This window comes from Mauremys reevesii, linkage group 26, assembly GCF_016161935.1.
Source record: "Mauremys reevesii isolate NIE-2019 linkage group 26, ASM1616193v1, whole genome shotgun sequence".
NCBI lineage: Eukaryota > Metazoa > Chordata > Testudines > Geoemydidae > Mauremys > Mauremys reevesii.
Window position 1 is genome coordinate 2,993,422 of NC_052648.1, and position 19,543 is coordinate 3,012,964.

A 19,543-nucleotide genomic window follows, 5' to 3' on the forward strand; every position below is an offset into this window, starting at 1 on the left:
CACAGCAGAGCCAGACCTTCCCCTCAGCCACCTCCTTCAGCCCAGGGCTGGGCTGGTTCTTCTAATCAATCGGGCCCACGCCACGGCCTGGCCAGTCTCACCCCTTCCGGGGCACCAGATTCCGCTGTCGAGGTTTGAACACAAACCGTACCACAGCCAGCTCTGCCAGCGCTGCCAGCACGGAGCAGTGAACCCCCAGTAGGGTGAAGATTTAACTCGCTCCAGCTTCTTATTGCATCCCCTGCTCCTCCTGCAGCCAGGGCCAGTCTGTCTCTCCCAACACCGCTGCAGGGGCTGCCTGGCCTCCTGGAGCCCCAGCCAGCTGCGCTGAGCAAGAGGCAAGCCCTAGCGTACCCCCTACCCCAGCACCCCTGAGCTTCCTCCTTCTAGCTCCACCCTGCCTGACACCCCCTCCCCCAGGTGCAGCGGAGTAGGTCTGACAGGGCTCAGGTGCTCCCATTAACCCCGTCTTTGGTCCAGCTCCCATGCCTGTTGTGACGACGCGGTTCTGGCGGGACCCAACTGAGAGTGCCAAATCAGGACCAATTGCTCAAACAGGGCAGTCACAGCCCTAGGCTGGGGTTTTTCCACCTCTAAGGCAAACCAAACCAGCCAGACAAAAGGGACTTCGGTCTCACCCCACTGGCTAACCACAAGTCACACGAGCAATTTCCTTACACACTCCAGTCTCCCAGTATCACCACCAGTGCATTCGTCCTGAGGATGAATGGTTATGAAAACCAACACCCCAGTAAAAGAAAAAGGTTCTCTCAATCCCAAAGAATCAAGCCCCAGACCCAGGTCAATATACACATCAGATCTTACCCACAAATCACGCTGTTGCCAATCCTTTAGAATCTAAAATCTAAAGGTTTATTTACAAAGGGAAAAAGGTAGAGATGAGAGCTAGAATTGGTTAAATGGAATCAATTACATACAGTAATGGCAAAGTTCTTAGTTCAGGCTTGTAGCAGTGATGGAGTAAACTGCAGGTTCAAATCAAGTCTCTGGAACATCCCCCGCTGGGATGGGTCATTCAGTCCTTTGTGCAGAGCTTCAGTTTGTAGCAAAGTCCCTCCAGAGGTAAGAAGCAGGATTGAAGACAAGATGGAGATGAAGCATCAGCCTTATATAGGCTTTTCCAGGTGTAAGAATCTCTTTGTCCTTACTGTGGAAAATTACAGCAAAATGGAGTCTGGAGTCCCATGGGCCAGTCCCTGCATACTTCGCTGAATCATAAGGCATGCCTGCCTTCTCTCCATGGGTCAATTGTGTAGCTGATGGTCCTTAATGGGCCATCAAGCAGGCTAAGCAGAGCTAACACCCACTTGTCTGGGATATCACCCAGAAGCACATCACCAACTTGAAATACAGACAGTATAGAGCCAATATACATAACTTCAACTAAAAATGATACATGCACACAGACAGCATAATCATAACCAGCAACCCATAACCTGGTCTTAGACACCTTATATGACCCCCTTTACCTAAGATTTGGTGCCACTACGGGACCTTGGTTGCAACCCATGTTCTATATGGTCCCAATTTATATCAATAACGTCACACCTGTTTATATCAATAACCCCCCTCCTGGGGGGGCAGAGAGAGGTGAACAATCAGTCAGAGGGGGCTGGATCAGCCCCCTCCCCTGAAAGGGGGAGACACCCTGTGACAGTACTGTTATTAGCTGTCCAGTGGTCGAGCCAAAGAGCCCCAGCAGTGGGCCAGGACCCCGCTGCGCTAGGGGCTGTACATAATAATAAACAATGCAAAGTCCATTATCTACCAAACACCCCCAGATGCCCCCAGCTCCTGCCAGGCCAGCAGGCGGGTTGGCCTGTGGGGTTCTCTGCCACGCAGCAGCCACAGGCCGGGCGCTCCAGAACCAGGGGCGGGTCTAGCGGGTCTGGACCCAGCGTTTCTTGCTCGGAGCTGGAGCCCAGCCCCCGCCCATGGATCTGAGCAGGCTGGAGCAGGGGGACTGGTTTGGGTTGGGGGGAGGGGTGCAAAGAGGGGGCTGGCTCAGCAGGGCGGGAGGAATGGCCTGAGGTTATTGTGTTTGGCTGTGGGGGACCCTGGGAATATTGGGGAGTCTTTGGGGGGAGAGGGTTGTGTTAAGAAAGAAAGAAAGAAAACAAAGTTTCTGTAACTAACAAAAGAGCCAACCAGCTCCGTGCTCCAAGTCCCCCAGTCCGTCCGCATCGCTCGGGCTCTCTCCCCCCCGCCCCCCTGGCAAGCAGCTTCTGCAGAGAAACGAAACCTAACAAGGGGGGGTGAGCAGGGGAAACGGAAACTGATGAGCCCTGGCCACCCCGAGCGGATGGAAGCTGAGGTGGGGGGGGGCCAATGCAGCCTCTGGGCGGGAGGGTGGATTGGGGGTTTTGGGGGCTGATGGGGAGGGGGACCACGGCCCCATCCTGGGGCAAGAAACGTGTTTGCAGTGGGCTCTGGCTGGTAGTCACAGCCTCTCTGTGCCTCAGTTCCCCCCCCACCAAGTGAAGCGGGGATGATCCTCACCTCCCCCTCCCTGGGTGGGGGTTGATTTTATCCCAGCTGGTGACCAGCTTGAGGGGGCAGCGGGTTATTAATTGATAATGTCCCATTTCATCATCACGCAGGGGGACGGGCATAGAATAAAACGTGGCTCAAAGGAAACCCCCGCAGCCCCGGGAGTCCAAGAGCCAGAGATCCCAGGGGGCTGGCTCCAGGGGCCTGTGCGGCGCCAGCTCGGACTGGCACGGCTCCCAGCAGGGCGCTGCACCCCCTACTCCAGCAGCATCTCCTTTCTCCAGGGGAGCTCAGCTCACAGACCCCCCAGCACCCCAGGGCATCTCACCCAGACACCCACATGCTGCCCTGGGCAGGGCTCCTCTCTCTGTCCCCGCTGCCCGCCCCTAACAGAATGGGGCACAGACCACAGCAGGGCAAAGGGTGTCCACTCCGCACCAGCCTAGGGGGCTGGCACAGTGGGCCTGGGATCCGGTGCCAAGCCCCAAGGCCGTCTGGGCTGCAGGGCTCCCAGCCTCTGGCAACGCAGGGGAAGGATCCAGCCAGGTCATAGAGCAGCCCAGGGGCCTCACCAGGGCTAATCACAGCACCAGCCAACAGCCCTGACCGGCTTCCGCAGCCCCTGGCTACAGGGCCATCAGAACAACAGATGGGGAACTGGGTCTTCAGCCAACCAGCGCTGACCTCAGCGCTCCCTAGCTCCCTTTAACAGGAAACCATGTGATTTTCTGGAAAGCCCCGTTCCAGGGGGAGTCCACCCTCCCCAGCACGGGGACTCTGGAGCTGCACCTCCCGGCTAAGGAGCAGCACAGCGCTGAACACGAGGGGGCCAGAGAAACTCTTTTGCAGGGAGCAGCTCAGTGGGGTTGGCACAGGCAGCAGCTGCATCCAGAGACACAGCGGCAGGAGAGGAACAAACTGTGGGGAACGTTTGTGGCTCGACCTCCTCCCCTCGGAGTCCCTGGCGAGAGAGCTGGTGGGGTCATGCCCAAGCCCGTCGGTCTAGGGAGCAAACAAATGGGCAACAGGCGGAAGAAACTTGGCATCTGCCTGGTAGGTGCCTCCGTCCTCATATTAGCTGCCATATTAATCGCTCTCACCTGCTGTGCGGTCAAGTGCCAGGGGCAGCTGAAGAGCTCAGATCTGGATGAGAAACTCGCCCACCTGGAGGACGAGAAGAGGGCCCTGGAACAGCAGCGGGATGGGGCGAGGGCAGAGGTCACGGCGCTGCGGTCGGAGCTGGCCGGCACCAATCAGACCCTCTGGGAGATGCGCGGGCGCTGGGATTCCTGCCGGAGCCTGACGGTGGGTGCTTTGGATGTTGTTGCTGTTTAAATATTGGTGTACGGTAGCGCCCAGGAGCCCCAGTCCAGGATCAGGGCGCACAGTGCTGGGTGCTGTACAAAGGTGCCAGGCCCTGCCCTGGGAAGTTCACAGCCTAGGGACCTTTCCAGGCTGCTGTTGGGGGGAGTGAATGTGCTTGTCTAATCCATACCCCCGCCGGGCCCAGTACACGAAGTTTCTTTCACAGGCTCTGACACCGGTGCTATGCCCCTCACTCCCCCCGACAGCTGATCCGGCCCTGGGCTCCCCACACAGTGACGGGCATCACCCCCCATTGGCCCATTCATGACTGTTTCCTAATCAAAGAATTTGTCCTGTTGCTCTGTGGGGTCAGGGGCCCCAGTCCAGCAGCTCGTGTCACTTTCTCCTGCTGGGGAATTTGAACCCCGCCTTGCAGGGGTGAAAGGCTGCTGCATGGACCCTGGGGGCATCCAGCGGCCTGTGTGACCAATCTCATGTCATTGAATTCTCCATATCTGTGTGGACGTGGGGTTGGGGACTCCGTAGGCAGCTCCAGATCGAGCCAGTGACCCAACGGGTGTTGTGCGGCTGCACGTGCTGTGACTCAGGTCACGGGGAAGCTCCCCTTCTCTAGGCCAGGAATCCATCGCCATTAACTCCGCTCTGCCACCCTGAGCTGCCAGGGGGCTAAAAATGGATGATTTAAAAACATATATTTAAAAAATCCAATCTTTTTAGAATGTAAATTAAACACCGTTTTCTTTTTAAAAATAAATCTATTTAAAATCCTGTTTTGAGACCTAAATGTACTATAATCTGTTAAAATCCTTTACATTAAATAAAACAAAGTCAAACAGTGTATGTTTTCTGCCAGGTTTTAAAGAAAGCCGCCCACTGAACTGGTGGAAGTCCCAGGCTAAGCATCTGGAGCCAGAGGTGGCTGAAATGCTGAACCAGCTGTTGATAGTAGCAGTCATTTCTGGACGTGCAGAGAAAATATTTTCTTCTGTTCAGTTTATGTCCCTAGTTAGGTTCAATGACTAGGGGGGGAGGGATAGCTCAGTGGTTTGAGCATTGGCCTACTAAACCCAGGGTTGTGAGTTCAATCCTTGAGGAGGCCACTTAGGGATCTGGGGCAAAAATTGGTCCTGCTAGTGAAGGCAGGGGGCTGGACTTGATGACCTTTCAAGGTTCCTTCCAGTTCTAGGAGATTGGTATAGCTCCATTTAAAACTAGTTCATTCAAAATTGAGAAAACAATTGGGAGTTGAAAAAGCAGGAAAATGACACGTGAGGGGACGAGTTCTTAAATCTTAAAGGACACAGTGGCCAGAAATAATCAGTTTCGCACGCAGGTAAGGGCTTTCTGTGTGGCTTGTACAGTCAGTGATAATGGTTCCTTTTCATCTCTCTCCCTCCTCTTCCGGCTCAGCATAACCTGCAGAACAACATCACTGCCCTGAGCGACAAACTCACACAGCTGGAAGCCAGAGACTCTGAGCGGGAGGCCAAGGAACAAGGGTTACAAGGTGAGATGCTGTTCATTCCATGGGGGCTGGCTGGCTTGGCAGAGATCTCTTGTGTCAGAGGGGGATGGAGACAGACTGGGTGGGGTCTAGGGGTGAAGACAGATGGAGAGGGGTGCATGGTGCTAGGGAATGGGGAATGTTGGGGTGAAAAGCAGGCTGGGTAACACACTGACACCTGGCTGCTTTCCTTTCATCTCCTTTTCCAGATGAAAATGGCAGGCTCAGAGAGCAGCTCTCCAGCCAGTCCCAGAAGCTGCAGGATTCCCAGCAAGAATTCCAGAATCAAAGGTAGAGACCCGCCAGTCCCGACCCGTGGGGCTGGGGTGGGGCCCTCCCCCCAGAGCTCTGAGTTAATGTGCGTTTCCCTTTTGCTTGTTCCCCCAGAGATCAGCTCAAAGCTAACATCCATTGGCTGAACTTGGAGCTCCAAAGCCAGAGGAATCAGCGCTCCAGCATGGACAGCCTCAGGGGTCACAGTGTGTCTCTCTACCTGGCTCTGCCCCTCCTTGGGACCCTTCTCCTTTAAGAGGAGCAGCTTTGTACAGGTATCGAGGAGCCTGGCTTGTCCAGAGACCCCTCCTGCTGTCTGACCCCCAGGCTCTTGGGCAGAGGGGTCTCGTCCTGTCACCTCAGCCACCCCTCTCTGTGCCTGCTCATCTCTGACCACTCCACATGCTCTCCCCACAGCAGGCGAGAGAGCTGTCTCCTGTGCAGGTCCTGCTGCCTCGCCTGGCGTCGCTGAACCGGCCGTCTCATTCCAAGTCTCCTCCCAGCGCATAGCAGCACTGCCAGGTCCCAGCTGAAGTCAGGGCCCACCTGTGCCAGGCCAGAGACACAGCTCGCAGACCAAACAGCAGCACAGGAGAAAAAGAAAGATCATCATCTCCTTTTTATAGATGGGAAACTGAAGCACAAGGCGATTAGAGAGTCACCTCAAGAGCACATGGAGAGTCAAGACTTCAGCTCTCCTGAGCACCAGCATGTAACCCTAAGGCCACACTTCCTCTCCAGTCCTCCCTCGCCTACATCTCCTTTCTCTCTCCCTCTGCTGTTCTTTAGCTCAGTGCATTGGGTCAGGGGATGGGGACACAGGACTGTCTCTCTCGCTCTCCGTTTATTTCCATCATCCGTCCCCAATGCCCTTTCGATCCCTCGGGATTTGTGTTCGATCCCTCGGGATTTGTGCTGACCAGGAGAATCCCCACGGGAACACGGTGCACAGCGCAGCTCGCTCCCCTCCAATTCACCCTCAGGTCTGAGCCACTAGCTTGCTACGACCTCGGCCCTTCCCCGAGTCGTGCAGGGAGACGGGTTCCTGCGCAGCCCAGCCCTGGCGGACGGATCTCGTTGGCTCCTGCCCAGCACCGGAGGACGATGGGAAAACCGTGAAGAAGATCCAGCCGGTGAAGGGCGCAGGGAGGATGGAGCCGCTTCACCCAGAGCCAGAGCCCCTGGGGTTTCTTGGACTCAGATTATCCCAGACAACAATGGCCCTGAGCGGAGTCAAGCCCCAGCTGGGGTATTTGCTGCTCCCTTAGGGTTTCTGTTTTTCTAATGCAATTTTGCCAACCCCAAAGGTTTGTGGTGTCATTTAACCTCCCACGCCCTGCCCGATCAGAGACCCGGGGCTCAGAGTGAGCAGCGCCGGAGCCGTGTTCGTGGCCCTCCCACGCCTGACCTGCCTTCAGGATTCTTTGCTGCGTCTGCTGCTAGTTTGGAGCACGGGGCAAACCCCTCTCCCCGCTCCTGGGCTGGGGTGACGGGCTCTGCACAGGGCGCTTAGGGGTAAGCCCTGTAGGCCCAGGCCTAGGGCCCTGCCCCGGGAGCCAGGCGCTGGCATCAGACCTGGGGCTTTCATATATATGTCAGTTTTTAATCCTGGAGGATGCCAAGAACAGCTCACACGGTGACCCGGGTGTATGGACCTTGCTGTGTCACAGCGGAGCTGTCAGTCACGAGGTATTCAAGGTTGCTCTGTTTAGCATTATTTTGAGTTGTTACTGGGAGGATCCGCAGCTGTTTCTTATCCGTCTCTCTGGCTCAGCTCCTTATCTCCTCCTTGGGACTTAGGGGTGATTGATAATAAAGTTGGTGCCTCTTGACTCCTCCACTCCCTTCTTGCCCGTCCCGCCCAGCTGTCCTGTCTCAGTTAATCACCGGACAGTCTTCACTCACACCAACCAGCACATAAGGCAATTACAGCCCTAAACCTGCTCTCCTGTTAGGAACAATTTCTTCTCACTAATTCAAAGCTGGCAAAATGGAGCATAAGGCAAAATAAAGTACAATTTGACTTGAGACAAAACCTTCCCCTTAGGCTTTCGCCTACATCATTACCCTAAAGGGCCACCGTGGTGGGAATTCATTGTTTCATTTCCTATAGTGCTCACTAGTCCTATTTAAACAGTGCGACGGGAAATATTTCGTGTATATGATTCTCCCACAGCAAAATGACGGCCCAGCTATTATTATTTTACCAACGAGGATCAGCCACACGTCTGACTTACGTGCTCTCCAAACTTCAGGTGCTGAGCCGTACCTTGGAAGGCCCTTCGTGGGCTGGAGCCTGGTTAACAACGTGGCAAGAGCCACCTGATTGGTTAATAATTAAATCACCCGGTGGTTTAATATCCTGTGCTGCAAAGAGCCGCAGGAGACCCACTAAAGAGCCACTGGTGGCTCCCAAGCCTTGGTCTGAGTATCGCCGCCCTAGCGTGTTTAAAGACAGAGCCTGTTCCAGCTTCTACTGCTCCTCTCTGAGACCCACGACAGCAGGGGCGGCTGCAGGCCTCAGCACGCCAAGCACGTGCTTGGGGCGGCATGCCGCGGGGGGCGCTCTGCCGGTCGCCGGGAGGGCGGCAGGCGGCTCTGGTGGACCTCCCGCAGGCACGTCTGCAGGAGGTCCACCGGAGCCGCGGGACCGGCGACTGGCAGAGCGCCCCCGCGGCGTGCCACCGTGCTTGGGGTGGTGAAACGGCTAGAGCCGCCCCTGCATGACAGAACCCCTCTCCTGCAGCCAGTGCCAGCCCCGTCTCTCCCCAGGGCCCGTCACGGGGACTGCCTCACTTCCCCCAGCCCCCCAAGCAAGAGGCAAGCCCTAGTGTACTGTCTGTCCCAGCACCCCATAGCTTCCTCCTCCTAGCTCCACCCTGCCTGACATCCGTCCTCCCCCAAGTGCAGCAGAGTGGGTCTGATAGGGCCCAGATGCTCCCATTAACCCCTTCTTAGGTCCAGCTCCCATGGCTGTTTCCTCCCCCCCCCCAGGGGAGGAGGTGAATAATCAGTCACAGGGGGCTGGATCAGTCCCCTACCCTTAAAGGGGCAGCCACCCCATGGCAGTACCTATTTTGAAAGAGCCCCAGCATTGGGCCAAGACCCCACTGTGCTAGGGGCTGTACATGATAATAATCATCAATGCAAAGTCCATTATCTGCCCAACGCCCCCAGCCGCCCCCAACTCCTGCCAGGCCAGCAGGCGGGTTGGCCTGTGGGGTTCTCTGCCATGCAGCAGCCACAGACCAGGTGCTCCAGAACCAGGGGTGGTTCTAGCGGGTCTGGACCCAGCGTTTCTTCCTCACCCGCTCCCCTGAGCTGGAGCCCAGCCCCCACCCCTGGATCTGAGCAACTCCTCCCCCCGGCACTGCCCACAGTCTGGAGCAAGGGCCTGGCTGGTTTTGGAGGAGCTGGCTGCTGCCTCAGCAGGGGAGGAGGAATGACCTGGGGTTATCTATTGTGGTGGGGAGGAGGGGCATAGAGAGCAGCCCAGGGGCCCTGCACTGCACAGGAGGCCTGGAGCCAGCACTCCCGAGCTCTGCCAGTGGTGGGGGTCCAGGGATCAGACCCGTGCCCCCGGCGTGGCTGAGCACTACCCAGCAGCACCTCTGGCATCAGCAGAGCAGAGCAATGGGGATGGATTCGGAGCCAGGTGTCCCGCCTGCAGAGTGCTGCTGGCAGCTCAGGGAACGGGAGGGACAGGGACTCAAATCCAGGTCTCCCGCATGGTAGCCCAGAGCACCACCAGCAGCATCTCCCAGCCAGCCCGGTTACATCGCAGCTGGGCAGAGCACCGGGGCTACACCCAAAATGCATGCGAGCCCAGCACTCCCCGACTCCCTCGAACCACATGATCTCCGGGAAAGGGCCGTTCCTCAGGAAATCCATCTCCCCCCAGAACAGAAACTCTGGGGAACGTGTCCAATATGCTAATGAGGCGCACAGCTAGAAAACACTAGAGGGCAAAAGAAACTAAGAAACTCTTCCTTTCTGCAGGGCGAGGCTGCCGGGCTGTCAGCTCAGCGAGGGTCACATCCTGGGATGAGCACTGGCTGCTGAACTTCCCCTCCCCGCCCCCGCTTTTTGGAGAACACAAGCATGGGGAACAACTGGAAAAGGTGCTGTGCTGGCCAGTCAGTTGCCCTCACCGTAGTGCTCATCGGCCTGATTGCCTGCGTGGTCTATATCTCCTTTGCCCCGACCAAGCTGAGACAGTGCCAGGAGCAGCTGAAGAACGACACCTCCGCTCTGATGGGGAAACTCGCCCACCTGGAGGAGGAGAAGGGGGCCCTGGAACAGCAGCAGGATGGGGCGAGGGCAGAGGTCACGGCACTGCGGTCGGAGCTGGCCGGCACCAATCAGACCCTCTGGGAGATGCGCGGGCGCTGGGACTCCTGCAGGAGCCTGACGGTGGGTGCTTTGGATGTTGTTGCTGTTTAATAGAAGTATATGGTAGCGCCCAGGAGGCCCTGTCCAGGGTCAGGGTGGCACAGTGCTGGGGGCTGTGAAAAGGTGCCAGCGCCAGGCCCTGCCCCGGGCAGCTCGAGCCAGGGGACCATTCCAGGCTGCTCTTCAAAATGCTGCAATGATTTGTCTTGTTGGGGCAGTGCCTGTGCTTGTCAATACCCGTCCCCCAGGGTCCCTCCCCACAGCCCCCAGTGCTATTCCCCACACTGCCGTGTGCATCGCCCCGTTGGTCCACCCCGGAGCTTCCCTGAGCAAGGGATTTGTCCCGTTGCTCGGTGGGCTGGGCTGGGGATGAGTTCCAAGCTGCTCATTTCACTTGCTCCCCGATGCAGGATTTGCAGGGGTGAGAAGCGGCTGCACTAGCCCGGAGGGTCACCTGGGTCCCTGGTGGCTTTTTGTTACCGGTCAAATTAATTTCCTTCTCTGCAACATGTCTGTGTAAACATGGTGCAGGGACTCGACCGCCTGGGGAGCTGCGGTTTGCAGGGTGGTCTGGGGAAGGGACTGTCTTGTTCTGTGGGGAGGAGATGGTCTCTCCCCCCAGAGAGAGGTGAAGTGACAGCAGGAGGGGTGGGGGTGGGGGACAGCAGCAGGGAGGCAGCATGGAGCCTGCGAGAGACAGAGAGAAACTGAGTCTGTGACTAAACTGGGAGAAGCCGGCGGAAGGAGGGAAACCAAGAGTAAGTGACGAGATGGGCTTGAGTGGGACAGACGTGAAGATGAGGGTCCCTTTAGTAGAGTAAAGCTGGCTGGTCTAGTCAGTCCGTGTTTGATGGCCTGTTCCTGACCCCCTGTCCCGGAGCACTGGAGCTGGTCGTCTCCTATCATTAGTCCAGGTGGTCCTGGAGATCCGGAATGGGAGAACCACAGGTCCAGTGGGTCTGGTCTAATGTGCACCCCCCCCCCCCCACCAGCACCACTGGAGTCGAGTTCAGTTCTCCACGAGCGGACGAAAGGCTGATTTGGGCATTAGCAGCACCCTGGGAGAGAGTTGGGGAAAGGGGAACCTTGAACTAGGAAAAAATAATAAGCACCTGTCAGAGAATAGCTGAAAGGCCTGTTCACCTAGGCCTAAAGGACATGGGGTCGGTGCCGCAGTAGGAGGCTCCATTTCCTGTGAATCCACACAGAGCAGTGCCCAGCGCCGGGCTACGGTTATTGCTGGAGGTGCCGGCTTTCAGGTCTGATGCAAGCACCCCTTGGCCTGCTCTAAGGGCAGGAATCCATCTCCAGTAACTCCACTCTGCTCCCCCTGGAACAGAAAGGAGTATGTGTCCACGGTCATTAAGCTGCTGCACAGCTGCCACCTTCCGCCCCAGAGGTGGCTGCACAGCACAAGTGGGCAATGGCTGTCCTGTGTGCATCGCTGTCAGAGATGCTGATTCTTCTCTTTCGTTTTCTCGCTCAGCATGTCCTGCAAAACAACATCACTGCCCTGAAGGATGAAATCACCCAGCTGGGAGGCCGAGACACTGAGCAAGGACAAGGACAAGGTGAGACGACCGCTCTGAGCAGCTCCTGGCTAATGGCCAGGAGAGGTCCTGTCTAAGACAGGGGCTCCATTCTGGGGTGCATGCGTGGAGCTTCTGGGGCCAGGGTCCTGGAAGTGTGAAGCCCCCTGTGCTGGGCCCAGTCCTCTCAGCCAGATCCAAGTAACATTCCAGGAGCAGCAGCACCAGGACAAACCCTCCAGAGTCAATATAACCCGGGCCAGCCTGCTCAGAGCCAGGTCACTCCAGGTGGGGGATTTTCTGCTGCCCTGAGCTACGACCTACATCCCCACTCCTGGGGGGGCGGAGGGGCGGGAGGGGGCGGGGGACTGGTTGGCTCGTGAGGTTGGTAATCGGCTATGGAGCCTTCACCCCCTAGGTTGCTGGGTGCCCTAGATGCTGTTTGGTGACTGTTACGATAAGCTCAGCCGGGTTCAAAGGGGACAAAGGTCTCCAACCCCAAAACACCCACCAGAGCCAGCAGCCAGTGGCTGCCCCAGCAGAGAGACCAAGGACTGGGCAGGGCCCAGAGGCTGAGCTGTCCTTCCTTCTACTTCCCAGTGTGTCTCTATCCACCTGTTCTCTCTTGTCTTCTACTGAGATTGTTACCTCCATGGGGCAGGGAGCATCTTTTTGTTGTGGGTTTTTACAGCACCTAGCACCATGGGGCCCTCACCCATGGCCGGGGGTCCCAGGCGCTGCCACAATCCAATAAATTATAATCATCAACTGCAGAAGGCCAAAATCTTCTTGGCCGATAAAGGGATGGGGGAGGTGAATAGGCAGGGCCTGATCCTGTGTTCATCTCAGCCCCCAAACCTTTCCTCGGACCCTCAGCCCCACTGACACAGAGGCCTGGCTCATCAGAACTAGAGGCAGGAGGTACAGAGCAGGCAGCTGTCCCCGATTGGACCGACGGAGGGGTGGGGGTGTCGAGGGGTGGGGGTGTCGAGGGGGATGTACTCGAAGGGAGGGGGCACACACTGGGGGAGAAGCACGCTGCCTTATCTGACTGGAACTGCCTCTGTGTCCTGTCTGTCGTTGTCCAGGTGAAATAGACAAGCTAAGACAGCAGCTCCAGGAGGCTCAGCAGCACAGGTGAGACCAACCCGTCCCTGCCCCATCGGGCTGCGCTGTGGGGGGCCCCTCCCCCAGAGCTCTCTGCTACCATCTCCTGCCCTTTCACTTGTTCTCCCAGTGATAAACTCCAAGCTGACATCCGGCGGCTGGAACAGCAGCAGCCCCATAGCCAGAAGAATCAGATCTCTGGTGGGAGCAGCCTCCGGATCCCCATCATGGCCGGCTACCTGAGCCCGCTGGCTCTGTCCCTCACTGGGATCTTGCTCCTGTGAGAGAAGCAGGTTTGTACAGGTACTGAGGAGCCTGGATGTGGACTCGGTTCAATTCCCCATCTTCCTGCTATCTCACCCCCACGCGCTTAGGCTGCAGGGCCCCATTCTGTCACCTCCACCCGAGGCAGCTCCTGCCTTCAGCCACTGCCTCCGCGGGAATGAGAGCTTCCTCCCGCCTTGCAGCGCGGCCTCCCTGTACCTCTCCATCCCATGCCAAGCCCCTCCCCTAGCTCGGCAGCACTTGCAGGGCCCAGCTGTACCAGGCACGGAGACACAGCCCTGCCCGGCTAACTGGGAGTAGCCAAGCCAGGCACAGGAAGGATCCTTACCCCGCTTTTACAGATGGGCTGGGGGCTGAGGCCCAAGGAGATGAGTGAGTCACCCCAGGAGCACAGGGCAGAGCCGGGACTTGACCCTAGAGCTGCAGAGTACCGGCCCCCCTCTCTCTGCAGTCCCCTGCCCCTCACTCCCCATCCCCCCTTTCTCTCTCCCTCTGCTGTTAGGTAGCTCAGTGCAGTGGTTCGGTGGCGGGAGGACGCAGGACTCACTCTCTCTCTGTCCCTCGGGATTTGTGTTTCAGGGCTGACCAGGCAGCAGGAGAGTGGAGAATCCCCACGGGAACACGTCACACTGCACAGCACGGCCAGCTCGCCCCCATCCCCAAAACGGTCACGGGAACTATTCTAAGTCACTAGCTTGCTTGGCATTTCCCCTGGGTCGTGCAGGGAGACGGGTTCCTGCCCAACCCAGCCCTGGCGGAAGGATCTCGTTGGCTCCTGCCCAGCGCTGGAGGACGATGGGGAAATGGTGAAGAAGATCCAGCCGGTGAAGAGTGCAGGGAGGATGGAGCCAGTTCACCCAGAGATTGCCCCTGACGATGGTTGCCCTGAGTGGGGTCAAGCCCCAGCTTGGGTATTTGTTACTCCCTTTAGGGTTTCTATTTTTCTAATAAAATGTTGCCAACCCCACAGGTTTGTGGTGTCATTTGTCCTCCCACGTCCTGCCTGATCAGAGACCCGGGGCTCAGAGTGAGCAGCCCCGGAGCCGTGTTCGTGGCCGTCCCACGCCTGACCTGCCTTCAGAGAGCAGGGAAGGGGCAGCTCGTAACTCTGCTGCTAGTTTGGAGCACGGGGCAAACCCCTCTCCCTGCTCCTGGGCTGGGGCGACGGGCTCTGCACAGGGCGCTTAGGGGAAAGCCCTGTAGGCCCAGGCCTAGGGCCCTGCCCCGGGAGCCAGGCGCTGGCATCAGAGCCGGGGCTTTCCTTGAAAATCAATGTAAAAGGTCCGTTTCTAGCCCTCCTGATGGCCAAGAAAAGCTTAAAAACATGACCTGAATGGAACCACTGCAGCGCTGCTGCCTGAGTCTGCAGCCTGCCTGAGCCCATGGCTCTGAGGTTCCCCTTGTATGTCAAGGGGGTGCTAACCCCCAGCCCACAGGGGGGCCCTGCACTGCTCAGCACAGGATTCTGCAGCTAGCCGGAGACATGTGCAGTGAACCCCCTGCCCCCCCACAGATGCCCCCACGGTGAATACTGGGGGGACCCACTGCCAGGGCTGCAGAGAGGGGACCCCAGCTGCTCCTGGTAGCTGGGAGCCCCATGCCACTGCCCCGCTGGGGGGCGCCCTTTAACCCCGCTGGGGGCAATGGGGGGGCCAAGCCCGAAGGCAGCTGCCCGGCCCGCTGCCCCCAGGGGTTTGGGGTCCCCCATGAACTCTGCAGCGCCCCCTCTGGCCCCAGGGGTTCGCCGCCGGCCCGGCCCGGCCCAGTCCCGCCTCCCTCCCACCCCCGCGGCAGCTCCTGCAGAGAAACGAAACCGAAACCGGGGCGGACCCGAAACCGACCAGCTGGGATTCCCCGGGCCCGGCGCGTCCCGGCGGGCCGAGGTGAGACCGGGGTGCCAGAGCCCCCCGCGCCCGGAGGTGCTGCGGGGCCGGCAGGGGCTAATGCAGCCCCCCATGTACCCGGCTGGGCTGCCCGGTGCCCGGTACCGGGACGCAGCGTCCGGCCTCCGTCCCCTCGGCTCTGCGGCCCCTGCACTGCCCCAATTCGCCCCAACCCGCGCGCCCCGGGGAGGGCTCGGGCCCAGCCGGGGTGACGTGTTAATGAGGGATATGCTAATGTCCGATATGCTAATGATGAACAAGCTACGACAACGATGAATATGTTAATGAGGGGGTCGCTAATCACCGTGTTAAATATGTAAATTACTGGTGGTAATGAATTATGCTCGCGGGTGATCTGCTAATCTGGGCCGTGCTATTAAGGCATATGTTAATGAGGGGTATGCTAATGAGGAGGTTGCTAGAAACACCACAGGGCCAAACCGCCCCTTTTCTTTGCAGCACGTGGCCCCGCTGGGCCCCCTGACCCCGATGGGTGACCCCGGGGGTCTCGCCTGGGGCGGCAGGAAGGTCTGGCTCGCCGTGGCCATCGCGGAACTCGCCATCATCCTCATCCTGGCGGCCGGGCTGGGCCACTTCGTGGCCAAGGAGCAGTGGCTGCACAGCGACATGCTGGGGCTGCGGGAGGAGATGGCCAGCGCCAACGGGACACTGCAGACGATGCAGGAGGGCTGGGACGTGTGCAGGAACCACACGGTACGTGGGGCAGCTGCCTCCAGCCGATGGCACCGCGGCGCCCGCTTGCCAACACACCAGACTCCTGGGAGCTGGAGCTGAGCCCCCCCTGCTTCCCAGGCAGCCCTTGTCCTCACCGCTGGGTACAACACAACTGGGATTCCCTCCTCCCCTTCCTACCCAGTGCCAGGGGTAATAGGAGCCTATATAAGAAAAAGACCCAAAAATCAGGACTGTCCCTATAAAAGCAGGACATCTGGTCTCCCCAGGAACAGGGTACCTTGTCGGGGGGGCCACAGGAGAGAGACCAGGCTGGAATCCAGCCAGGAGGGGGAATTGTTTGGCAGTCCCCAGCCACGCAGTTCTGCCGCCGACGCCCCATCCCAGTGCACGGCCCCCTACGAGTCCAGCCTGAGGCCCCCTGACACCCTCAGTCCTGGCCCACAGCCCCACCTCTGTTTCAGTCCTGGGTATCTGTTGAGCAAATGGAGATGAGCCTTGCTCTTTGCTCCGTGATCCTGACCAACACCTATCCAGGGTGACTAGGTCCTGCCTGTCTGCTGTTCCACTTGGACACAGGTGCCTTTTTCCCTTCCTGTCCTAATTTGTTCAGTGTCAGCTGATGAACAGATGTCATGCCCCACCCCAGAGGTGGCTGCATCTCAGTGATGGGCTGAGTGAGTCCCAGGCAGTTCTCTGAAAGTCTAAGTTGTTTCTTCTTTCTCTCCTCCTTCAGCACGTCCTACAGAAGAATGTCATCAACCTGACCCAGGAGGTCACCCGGTTAAACAGGGACATTGCCCAGCAAGAGGTGGAAAAAGGCAGGTTACGAGGTGAGACAGCTGCTGTTCTCAGCCCCTGTGCACAGGCAGAGCCTGCTCCTAGTTCTGCAGGTGCCTGGGGGGTCCTGGGAAGTGCTTCCTGAGGGAGGGGGTGCCTCATTGGGGGGATAAGGCAGGCAGAGACCTCCCTGGGATGTCGCCCAGTGCCAGCATCTCCAAGGATTGCACACACTGGTTCCCTTGCCACTGCTGTGTGCCGGTCACAACCTGGACAGGTCTGAGCTCCGGCACCCCCAGGGCAGCCCTGCAGAAACAGTCCCCTGGTTCTGTCCCTCACCGCAACCCTCTCCTGCCTGGTGACCTCATCCAGGGTAAACTGCCTGGGCCAGGGGCCTGCTCTGGAGACCGGACGGGCTTCACAGGCAGTGGGAGAGCTCCTGGGAACAGAGAATGACAAAGGGGGGAGTGGGCGGCTGATGGGAAAGGAGAGGAGGGTGCAGTGTGATACAGGCAGCAGGGACAGGTCCCTGATGACTGATGCTGCAGATTCAGGGAAAGGGTAAGTGAGTGGCAGCCAGTCCAGCCAACAGAACAAAGTGGGCGGCGGGGGGTCGTCAGCAGAGCATGGGGAGCGGCTCAAGGTGCCCAGGCATCCCCAGTGCTAGGGGTCAGAGCAGCACCTCAGCCCTGCACAACACCATCTGGTGTCTGGTTGGCAGGGGTGGGGAGAGGAGAGGGTTAATTCTGGCCCTGATGATGGGGAGGGGGTGACCAGCATTGTGGCGGTTCTGATTCAGCTTCCCTCCCACTCCTGTTTTCCAGATGAAATTAGCACCTGGAAAAACACAGCCCAGCATCTCCAGGAGCAAAAGTAAGGGCCACCTGCCCCCTTGCGCGCTCGCTGCACTGCGGTTCTCCCCCGGGGGCCCTTCCCCTGGGACCAGGCCTCGGGGTTAAGGGCCTGCAGTCCCTGGCTCCCAGGGTTGTGCTCACCCCATTGCCCTTCTGGGCAGCTTGCTGTGGAGAGGGAGGGTCTTGAAACGAATGAACGTTTCCAGGGGGCCAGCATGGAACCATGGCGCAACGGATGCAGAAGGTCAGAGTGAGTCACCCATCCCTGGGGGCTCCATGACCCAAATCCCCAGGGCAGGGGAGATGCACTGGCAGGGTACGAGGACCATCGAAGGGCTATTTTTCACTCTTCTGCATTTCCCCTCCTCCTCCCGCAGGGATCAGTACCGCAGGGAGGTCAGCTGGCTGCAGCAGCAGCTCGAAAGGCACCAGGAGCTTCGCTCCAGCGTGGGCAGCGCCAGGCTGCCCAGCCTCCTGCCTCTGCTGGCAGCCCCCCTCGCTGCGCTGCTTGTCTGAACGGCGCCAGGCAGGGAGCAGAGTCAGCACCCAGGTATTTAAGGAGTGATTAGCCAAGGGCTCGCCCTGCCCCTCAGGGGCCCTGTATTCCAGTACCTGCTTTCGGGGGATGGGCGTCCTTGACCCATTCTTCCTGTCCCCTCTGCTCAGCCAGGCCCTGACCCCAGGGCCATTGAGACCGATGGAGACGCTCCCATGGGCTGGCCAGCCTCTGCTCTGGCCCTTCATTCAGTCTGGGGTGAGTCCTCTCTGCAGCTGCGCCCCAGCACCTCCTGCATTGACAGAGCTGCTGGGGCTGGTTCTGGCCCCTCCTGGGGTGGGGGGAACCCAGAGGGTATTGATACCCCAGGGCCCAGGAGTCGCTGTCTTTACACAGACAGGCCCCGGTTCTCAGCTTCATTGGAAGTCGGGGGAGGCTGATTCTCCATTCACGCTGGTATCCCTCCATTGGAGTCAGTGGGGCCAGATCCCCAGCTCCACTGGAGTCAGATCCCAGCCAGCACACTGGTGCGGTCACACTGCCATGAAGAGAATTAGGCCGTGTGTGAACAAAGGCCCAGAGCCACCCAAGTATTCAGGCACTGAAATCAGTGGGAATCAGGAGCCGAAATACTTTTGTAGATCTGGGCCAGACAGCATAGCCAGAGCCCCAGGGATTCACTGGCAACATGATCCCCATCTGACACCCCTTTATTTGATTGGTCTGTTTCAGGATTGAGTCCCCCAGCTGGGAGAGCAGGAATCTCCCAGGGAATAAGCAGCACTGGATCCTGTGGCCGGCACAATCTCCTCCTCCATGTGATCTGTACTGAGTGATCAGTGGGACTCCAAGCTGGCTCTTCCCTGGCATGCATGTGGAGGAAGCCTCGTCTCCTGCCAGAGGACTGTTTACTGACGGAGTGGGGCTGTGACGGACGAGGGGGACGCAGTGACAGGTCCATGGATGGAGATGACTCTACACTACAGTTAAGGCACGTCACCCAAAGCCCCAGATGACTGTTGCAGCAAGTTGGGCCTGTGACATCCTGCTCGGGTAGGAAACACCAGTGGACTGCCGACATTTTTCCAGAGGTGGCCACTGATTTGGGGTGATCGGTTTTGGGGTGCCCCTGGCCTCCACGTGAGTCAGACCCAGTCTAGGACCCAGCAACAGCATCATCTGCTCTCACGCTTTGGGGGGGGGCGGGGATTAAAGTGACTAACAAACCGGCCCTCGGCAGGGAGAACGTTTGCAGAATAAATAGGCTTTGCTATTCACCATGCGCCCCGCTCCCATTCTGTGCACGGGTCAGTTTTGAGTGGTCTGGATTTGGGAGCACAGGGAACAGAGTGTTGGAGCTACAGGTTGGTAGGGATGGAAACTCCTTGTGTGGAATGGAAAATACCAGCCCTCCGCAGCCGCAGCCTCCGTCTGAGTCTTGTTCTGCACCCTAGGATGCCCCACAGATCTCTGAGCGATGCTGCTCTCTGCCTGCTTGGCATGCAAGTGAGATAAATCATTATCTGCCACTGTCTGCGGCGCACCTCACTCTGAAGGACCAGGAGGGAGGAAAGATGCACCACCCCAAGGATCTTTCCTCCTTCCTCTAAACAAAGCACCAGGCCTGGGCCAGTGCCAGAGGCAGGATACAGGAATTGCTGGACCAGGGCACCGAGCTAGCATCTGCAGTGGTGAGGATGTTTCACCAACCAGCTGGCCTCGCGCCTGCTGTAATTATCTCTTCCTGAGGCACCAGCCAACTCGCGCATGGAGGAAAAGTCTCTCTTGATTCTGCCTCCTTCCAGGGCAGAGGCCAACAGGCCAGATCCCAGCCCTGGGTTTTGTCTGCAACTGAAATCTGTGTTTCCCTTAATCAAGCAGCACTCGTGGGCAGGAGGGGTTGGGCCGAG

At 58.5% G+C, this 19,543-nt stretch overlaps 1 protein-coding gene across 1 annotated transcript; it reads left to right on the forward strand.

Annotated features, from left to right (window-relative positions):
- The first annotated feature begins 3,223 nt into the window (after positions 1–3,223).
- LOC120391516 (golgin subfamily A member 1-like) lies at positions 3,224–7,446 on the forward strand. Its single transcript, XM_039515186.1, has 5 exons — positions 3,224–3,816; positions 5,248–5,344; positions 5,551–5,632; positions 5,729–5,889; positions 6,032–7,446. Exons 1-4 carry the CDS (start codon positions 3,496–3,498, stop codon positions 5,868–5,870), a joined length of 642 nt encoding a protein of 213 aa, XP_039371120.1. The 5' UTR covers positions 3,224–3,495; the 3' UTR covers positions 5,871–5,889; positions 6,032–7,446.
- The last annotated feature ends 12,097 nt before the right edge of the window (positions 7,447–19,543 follow it).